This window comes from Nilaparvata lugens, chromosome X, assembly GCF_014356525.2.
Source record: "Nilaparvata lugens isolate BPH chromosome X, ASM1435652v1, whole genome shotgun sequence".
In the NCBI taxonomy this organism is placed as follows: Eukaryota; Metazoa; Arthropoda; class Insecta; order Hemiptera; family Delphacidae; genus Nilaparvata; species Nilaparvata lugens.
Genome location: NC_052518.1, coordinates 94,655,591 through 94,664,791, shown reverse-complemented (window position 1 = coordinate 94,664,791; position 9,201 = coordinate 94,655,591). Strand labels below are relative to the sequence as shown.

Here is a 9,201-nt window from a genome sequence, read left to right as displayed (position 1 = left end):
CACTATAGTGAGGTCCACGTTATAATGGCAGTGTGTGAGTGGCAATGGTGTTGCTATCCTTGTCTATCATTCAACAAAGCAGATGGCCCTATCTCTTTCACGCTTTGCGATATTGCCACATCGTTTATCAACAATGTAGAAATTCAACTAATTCACAAAATATTTAATCCCAATCATGAAAATTTGTTATTACATCTTTAAAAATATATTTTCTTCACAAATAAAATATGATTAACTATTTTCAACAATAATGAACAGTAAAATTCATCAGATATAGCCTACCAGTATCAGCTGTTTGGGTTGCAAGGCTGAGATCTGGCAACCCTTTTCGCCATATCCTTTTCTCCATATCTTTTATCCTTTTCTACCTGCCATTACTACGTGGACCTCACTATAGCAACAGCAGTGACGTCACAGAAATATGTCATTCTCGAAGTTGTGTTACTCCATGAACTCTTACTCCAGTCTGTTACTCCATGAACTAAACCACTAGAGTGCAGCACAGTAGACCATTCCAAAAAAAATTGGGTGATAATGTAGGTTGGGTTTGTTGGTTGCTCCTGTTCCCAGATCCCAGCCCCGGGCCAGCACTTGTAGTTGCAATTCGAAGTAAATTTTCATGTTTATAAAAACATAGACTTACAAAAGCATTATACAGTAATACTAACAAAATTTTCTATCAGCTCAGAGATATCTGAAAGATTTGTATTGCATATAATATTGGATTTGAATTCACATAACTTGAATTTTAAGAAAATAATAATTTTTCAGAGTAACCTAAAACATGGCAGAAGAGGGTGAAATGGTAAGCGTTTTATTTTCAAATAATCATTGAAATATGCTACTGCATAATTTTTTAAATCTTGCTCTTTGAGCTTAAGTGTTTAATTCAATCACTTGCAAATAATTTGTGTTATCATAACTGACTTGATTCATGCATGTAACTATTGCCGGCTTGCTTATTTATTTAGCGTACCGTATGGCAGATTCACAACTAATATACATGAGCCTCAAATGCCTAAATATACACTGTATATTTACAATTTCTTTGAGACGTTGTGTAGTTTTAGGTCAGGAAAACATATGTCTGACCGCCATTATTTGCTAGTCCATTTAGCGTTACCCAATGTGCACCATGGAGGCGAACTAACGTTACACATAGTTGAGGCTGTGCAAAGGCTAAAAATAAACTTTCTACTGGTGACATTTTTCAAAGTTTTTCGATTCGTATATAATCAAGCTATAAAAATGAGAAATCTTTCTCAGGAAAACAATTTTTTCCGATCTCTTTTTGAGATATGAGCGCCTAAAGTTTAAATATTTGGAACAGAACATTTCAAATTCGGTAAGAGATAAATCCATGAGATTCAGTGCCGGTTGCACAACAGCCTGTTAAATTTTAACCGTGATTAATTCCACGAGAACCAATCAGAGATGCTGTCTTTTCAAAAACGCCTTCTCTGATTGATTATCGGGAAATTAATCACGGTTAAAATTTAACCGGCTGTTGTGCAACCGGGCCTCAGAGAATAGATTCTTCATGGCATTGTTGATTTAGTAAAACAAAAATTTTCTGAAAATATCAATATTTTAGAATGTTATCCATTTTACCAAAAATAACTCAACTAAAAGTTATTTTTGATCATTTTTAGTACATTGAATAACATTCTCAAAAATTGATATTTTCAGAAAATTTTTGTTTAACTAGATCAACAATACCATGAAGAATCTATCCTCTGAATCTCATGGATCCATCTCTTACCAAATTTGAAATGTTCTGTCCCAAAAATTTAAACTTTAGGCGCTCATATCTCATAAAGTAATGATCAGAAAAAAATGTTTTCCTGAGAAAACTTTTGCATTTTGATAGCTTAATGATATACGAATCGAAAAACTTTGAAAAATATCACCAGTAGAAAGTTTGTTTTCAGCCTTTGCACAGCCTTAAGTTAAAAATCTGATTGCTAGAACAATTTTGAGGTTAAGAAGGTTAAAACTCAATTTTCAACTTTTACAGAAAAAAAAAACATTTTCAGAAACATCTTCACCATTACGAATGTCCAAAATTGCTTCAAATTGTAATTTATCACATAAAAACAATCCAAATATAGAAATTCTGTTCGAAATTGCTCCCAAAAAACGTTTAGCTATGTTGCTAAGCCGGTTACTTATCCGGCTTGCTGAATATCTTGAATGAATATGATCAAATTTTATATATCCTTTCACTACTACTATTAACCAAATCTTACAAAAAATCCTGTCACAGCCATGTATTATTGAAACTCTTGAATTCGCTTACAATTTTGAGCTTGAATAAACATCAAGAATGATTATAATGTATTTAGGCATACAACAGTGTATCTATTACTTTCAATATTTGTTGTTATTGTATCATTTTCAAGTTATAGCCTAAATTATACATAATAATTTCATAATAAAAAAGACAGAATCACTTGGTAGAAACATAAAATGTTTGACAGTCATTGTTTCTGAAGATTTGAAAAATGAAAAATTTATCGATATTTATTCACAAAAAAGTATGTTTTATTGCTTCCGTTTCAAATATTTTTTGTCATCTGTCATTTTTGATTTATTACTTTGTGGTTCATAATATTTGTCACATTTTACAGATTCCAGCAATAACTGTCAAGGAACCTTTGGATTTGATCAGGCTGAGTCTTGATGAAAGAATCTTTGTGAAAATGAGAAACGATAGGGAACTAAGAGGAAGGCTTCATGTAAGTTCAGCATTCATTATACTCTATACAATAAAAAAATTTGAAGTACTAGTCTACATGGTCCAGTATACATAAAATAGCTCGTTCTGTATGGCTTTGTGTTTCAATTAGGAACTAGCACTCAATCCATGAAAATCAAGTATATTTCCATCTTAGAATTGCTCGACAAGCCCACCACTCTTGTATTCTAAGAGGAAAATTGTCAAGTTTCTCATGTAGGAGCATATAAAACCTCCCATACTCCAACTCACAGACATAGTGTGGTGGTCTGTTGAAAACTTTTAGAAGAGGTCAAATTTTGCATGGGATGCTCTGTTTTTCATATGCTTTGTCAGTCTTGATGAGGGAAAGTGAATTTTGCCTCGCCTCCTCGTGATTTAATGGTGCAGCCAACCTCCTCTCCAGGAAGACGTGCACCTCACTCAGTAAGAGCAGCAATGAACTTTACATTTACTGACTGTAGACTGTCAGTATTCTGGAATGTATAAAAATTGGTAAACGATGTACTGGTTTTAAGATCATGTGATGATACAGAAACCCTTTTTTTTGTAGGAGGATCCTTTCACAGCACTCTTTATAACATGAAAATACTATAGAATATATTATGTGGGTTCCATATCTTTCCACAGATCATGTTACCGTGACACAGATTTATTAATTGCCTTTATTAAGGCAGATATTTATAAGGTAGCTGGTGGGCACAAGTCTCATAAGAGTATTGATAATTCATGTGACAATTATTCAAAATTTATTTGATACTTTAATGAAAGTTACATCTGAAAAGACCATGGTGTATGCTGAAACAAAGTAGTTGGTAGGAACATGATTCTTTATTAATCAAAATATAAGGGAACTGAGCTTCGCTCTGGAGTACAAAAGCATAGAAAATTTATAACCAAAGATTAAATTATAATATATTTATAGTTTATATTTAGAATGATATACCATGTTTGCTACAATATTTGTTAATATATTATGTACCATTCTACACTAATAGCATCAAGTTACTATTTTGGACTTTTTAGAGTAAACATGTAGCCCAACATTCACAACTATATAAATTAAGTTTTCACTGGAGAATTACTTCTAATTCTACTAAGCAAGAAAGGACTGTTATTCATACACTATGAACACTGAAAATGGTCATTGCTAATAACACTATGTCTAATCACTTTATAAACAAAATACTAAACATGCAAAAGTTAAGAGCCCTCAGCAGCTGAGTGCATCTGCTAAAAAAAGTTGAAGGGTTCAAGGATTAAAAGGAAATTCAACTTTTTTGATGAATTTGGAAACATCGCAAAAATATGTTCTTATTTTGAATATGATTATTAATTTTGACTAATTATGAATAATTTTACCTTTCAAACCCTTAAGGTTTCTTGATCTTTTAGGTCGTGTTTATATTTTACAGTTGACTATACGTCAGCTTATGAATTTTAAGGATGAGATATGTTGATTTTCCACAGATGCACTCGCTCTCTCACTTCCATTATCCACAGACGACGAAAGTCTCAGCTGTTTTTCGAAGGATGAATTATCCTTTTAATGTCGTTCAGCGATTTTTCCTAGGGATGAGACCTAGTGCAATCGAATTTTTATATCATAAACCTACTATGTTACAAATTTCGTGAGAATCGTTAGAGCCGTTTTCGAGATCCAAACATATCCAAACAACGGTGAAATACAAACATATAAACAGAAATTGCTCGTTTAATGGTATAGGATAAAGAAACCTGGCAAGTTGATTACTCAGCATGTCAATTATGCTGCTCCCTTGATAAAGTAGAATTCACCATAAAACCAAAGCGCTTGCCCTCTGCATCACTATGAGATAGTAGACTTAGCCTCAAGGTGCACTGCAGGTTTCGTGTTACCCCTCATTCATATTCTCTTATCATTTTTAAGCATTCCCCCCATTTCATATCATTAAGCTGTGTTTTTTATGTTTTACTATCTTGACTTTCATTGAGACTTTTATTTGACTTGACTATTATGAGAGCAGCCATGTACACGTTATCAAACAAATCCTGTCACAGCTATGTTTCATTAGAATTTGCAAATATGCGCAATTTAAGCTTTAATAATTCAGAATGTCGAGAATAACAATAATTTATCCACTTTTGAACAACTAATTACGACATAGCAGTCAGGTCTTTATAAATAAAAGCTTTTAGATTCTACTCACATTAGTGGAGCGCTTTCGGACACTAGGTCTCATTCTTTGGAAAACTCGCTGAAGGCTGTCACTTCCGTTGTTGAATACATATGGTTAGTAAGCAGCGTGGGTTGTGGGTGTGGCGGGATTATTTGAATGGTTGTCGGCGGGGGTGGCGGGAATGTTTGAACTTGTAGGTTATTGGAGTAGGAGGTTGAAGAGGCTGTGTGATTTGAAGTTTGTTTGCTCATTAAGGATGTTGTGGGGGTCTCTCTTAGTATGTTTATATATTTCAAATTCTTCCAAGGTGTTTAATTCAGGCCCTTTGTTTTTGATGTGTAAAATTTTTAAATTTGTGGCTATGTCTGTGTAGGTGTGATTTTTTCCTATTAAGTGGGTAGCAAATTCTGATTCGGGGTTGTTGATGTGTTCTTTGAATCTTTTTTCAAATGAACGACCGCTCTGCGCCAGGTAGTATTTTTGGCAGTTCGAACAGTTGAGTTTGTATACCCCTGGGTTTTCGTATAAGTTTTGTTTCTGTTCTCTTTTGGTTAGTAGGTTTTTGATCTTGTTTTTTGTTTGGAATGCTATATTGAATCCTGCCGTTTTGAAATTTTTTGCTAATCTGTTGGACTTTGAGTTTATGTATGTTAGTGATATGAATTTGTTATGTTCAGTGCTGGGCTTTTGAGTTTTTCTTTTCATTTTCTGTTGAATTCTGTCTATGAGTAGTGAATCTTAGCCATTAGTTTGGGCCAAGAATTTTATTGTGTTGAGCTCTGTACTGTAATCTTCTGTTGATAAGGGGATGGTGTTTAGTCTATGGATCATTGTTTTGAAAGCAGCATGTTTGTGTTGAGTGGGGTGATTGGAGGTCTGGTGGATAAGGGTGTCTGATGTGGTTGGTTTTCTGTATATATTGAAGCCGTGTTGATTGTTCATATTTTTTGTGATTGTTAGATCTAGGAAGTTGAGTTTCTTTTCTGTTTCATACTCTGCTGTGAACTGGATGTTTTTGTCTATTTTGTCTATGTGAGTAACATGGTGAAAATAAAATGAAACAAGAATAATTGAATTATTAAGTGAGAAGTGATAGCTCAGTATTGAAAATGGAATTCAACAAACCAGGTATGCTAGTTATACATGGGGATATCGCAAATAATTTTGCCAACTTCAAAGAAGAAGGAACAATTTTTTTGACTGCTACCGAGACTGTAAAGGAATCTCGAGAAATACAAGTAGCGAGATTGACAAACTTACTGGGACCTGATGGACTTAAATTGTACAACACATTATCAAGGGAGAACGACATTGAAACGGTTACCTCAATCCTTGAAGTTTTGGAGAAATATTGTAAGCCTAAACAAAACATGACAATGGACATCTACAAATTGCTAACCAGAAAACAAAGTCCTAATGAACCATTTGATAGTTTCTATGCAGATTTAAGAAGATTAATAAAACCTTGTAACCTCAATGACCAGGAAGATAAAATTATGAAAGCACTAATAGCACTTGGGGTGAACTCGAGAGAATTACAGCAAAAACTTCTTCGTGAAGATGCTAATCTTGACAAGGTAGTCAACTTTTGCAAATCAGGAAATATGGAAATATTGAACAGAGGCACTAAAATCATGAGAGGTGTTGACTTAGTCAAACAGACGCCTTCCACCCCTACAGCTAAGTCAGGTAATCCTATTCTTAATAAAAAAACTTGACAAGTTGTCAGTAATCGATAACGAACGTTGCTTCAGATGTGGTAGAAAACACTCAGGGATTTGTCCAGCTTTAGAAAAGATTTGCAACTATTGCTCAAAACCCAATCATTTTTCCATAGTATGTAGATTGAAACAATCCCAGCAAACTCATGAGATTAGCAGCAAGGAAGATCAAAGTTATGGGGAAGCGGAAGTGATGGAATCACCTCATGAAATTGATAGCATTTATAATGTAAACTTGCTTAGCAAAAAACGTGTATGGTTACATGAATTGCTTCTAAATGGGCATAAAATAAAATTCAAGCTTGATAGTGGAGCTGATGTTAATATTCTACCATTTCACTTTCTTGGAAAATATGGTATTCCATACAAGTCATTGGAGAAATGTAATGTACTGTTGGAGGCTTTTGGGGGTTTTAAGATTAGACCTGTAGGTTGTGTAATTGTAAAAATTGGATCTGAGTCTAAAATATCCATAGCAAAGTTTATAATTGTAAAGTGTCCTTCATCTGTTCCAATCCTAGGCCTAGAATCATGTATTGATCTCAATTTGATTGAAAGAGTTGACTCTATAGATAAAAAAATAATACGAATTATCAAGTGGATAAGGAAAAACAGGCTATCTATAAAAAAACAAACATGTCTTCGACGGCCTTGGGCGTTTTCCTGATATTTGCAAGATTAAATTGAAAAAAATGCATCCCCAACAAAAAGTCCTGCTCGGCGTATCCCACTCAAAATTAAAGAGAAATTTCGAGAAACTTTGGAATCACTAGTCAAAAGGTATTATAACCCCAGTTGAAGAGCCTGTTGACTGGATAAATAACGTTTTAGTTGTTGAAAAGCCGGATGGATCACTGAGAATTTGTATTGACCCAGTTGAACTTAATAAATATATAATCAGGGAACGACATCTCATTCCAACAGTGGAAGAACTAGCACCAAAATTGTCACACAAGAAGGTGTTTACTGTATTAGATATTAAAGATGCATTCTATCATATTGCACTTGATGAGGAGTCCAGTAAGCTGTGTTCATTTAGCACAGGATTTGGAACACAGATTTTTACGAGCACCATTTGGTCTGTCGTGCTTGCCTGAACTGTTTCAGAGGTTAGTGCACATATACTTTGGAGATATTGAAGGTATAGGAATTTAATTTGTTGATTTCCTATGTTGAAATTGATTAAATGAAACTAGATGAATGATGAAATAATTTTAATGTTGGAATGACAAAATTGAACTCTGGCTAAAATATTGAAAAAAACTGTTACAAGTGATAAACAGACTATACCAGTTGAAAACATCACGGTGGCAATCAGATGATTCGCCACATTACCCCACCCCCCCCCTCCCGGGCAGACGATTTGGCCATCCGAAATTTTGAAGCTCACTTTTTTCCTGGAACAGGGTGGGAATGCTGAGGTGAGTCGTCTTGAAGGATGTATGCTGGAGAACTCAGTGTCGAATGATAATTGGTTGAGTTGAATTGGTAGAAGTTGATTGGTTGATTTTTGATGGGTTGAGTTTGTGGAGTTGATTGGGTGGGAAGCATAGACTAGAGGCTTGTGGTCTGTGCAGATTGTGAAGGGATGTCCTTCTAAGAGATGGCAAAAATGCTGTACCGCTTCATAAAAAGCAAGTAGCCTGCGATAGTATACTGGCCAGCAACTTTCTTTCAAAGGTAATTTTTTTTTTATGTTGGAGCTTCTGGATGAATTTGTTTCAAGTATCGTTTTTTTGTTGGGTTATTGTGTGTTTGGCTTGGTTTATGAATAATTTATTTGCTTTGAAGTGTATCTATTACTTCCAGTTGTTATTATTTATACAATTTGTGAAATTTTACAACAATAAATGCAATAAATGAATTTCAATTGATAAAAATATTCCCAATTCATATTTCAGGCCTATGATCAGCATTTGAACATGGTACTGGGCGACGCCGAAGAAACAGTTACTTCGGTTGAAATAGATGAAGAAACCTATGAAGAAGTTTACAAATCGACTAAGAGAAATATTCCCATGTTGTTTGTGCGCGGAGACGGTGTGATCCTAGTTTCTCCTCCTGTTCGAGCAGCACCATAAATAGTAATGCTACTCTGAATGAATGAATGAATGAATAAATTTACTTTGAAAAAAACACAAAAAGGCTTTTCATAAATAGATATAAGTATATGCTACTGCACTTAAACTAAGACATACATAACTAAACTAAGACTATACATACATAACAATTAAGGAAATGTTAATTTATTTAATTAGAAATAATAACGAAATTATATTCTTATTCATGATATTATAAATAATAGTTTTTAAATGAAGATTTAATTTATGCTCACATGCATGAGTACAGTAGGTGAGGCAAAAACACCTGCAGAAGGAAGATTCCTTGTGCGCCAGTGTCAATCGTAGAATCAGCTTAATCAGGGATGTAATATATAAACTTGAATTTAGCGTATGAAGTGTTCAAACATGTAATTTATAATATAAAATTGATTATTATATAAAAGTCAACGATTGGTAATAATTCAAGTTCAGCCACGCCTCTATGGCTCTTTTTCTGTGTTTATTACTTTGGAAATTATTAA

At 34.0% G+C, this 9,201-nt stretch overlaps 1 protein-coding gene across 1 annotated transcript; it reads left to right on the top strand.

Moving 5' to 3' along the window:
• Positions 1-515: 515 nt before the first annotated feature.
• LOC111053759 (U6 snRNA-associated Sm-like protein LSm3) lies at positions 516-8,960 on the top strand. The gene is made up of 3 exons (XM_022340685.2): positions 516-805; positions 2,631-2,738; positions 8,519-8,960. The coding sequence occupies exons 1-3, from the start codon at positions 785-787 to the stop codon at positions 8,696-8,698; spliced, it is 309 nt and encodes a 102-aa protein (XP_022196377.1). The 5' UTR covers positions 516-784; the 3' UTR covers positions 8,699-8,960.
• Positions 8,961-9,201: the final 241 nt, after the last annotated feature.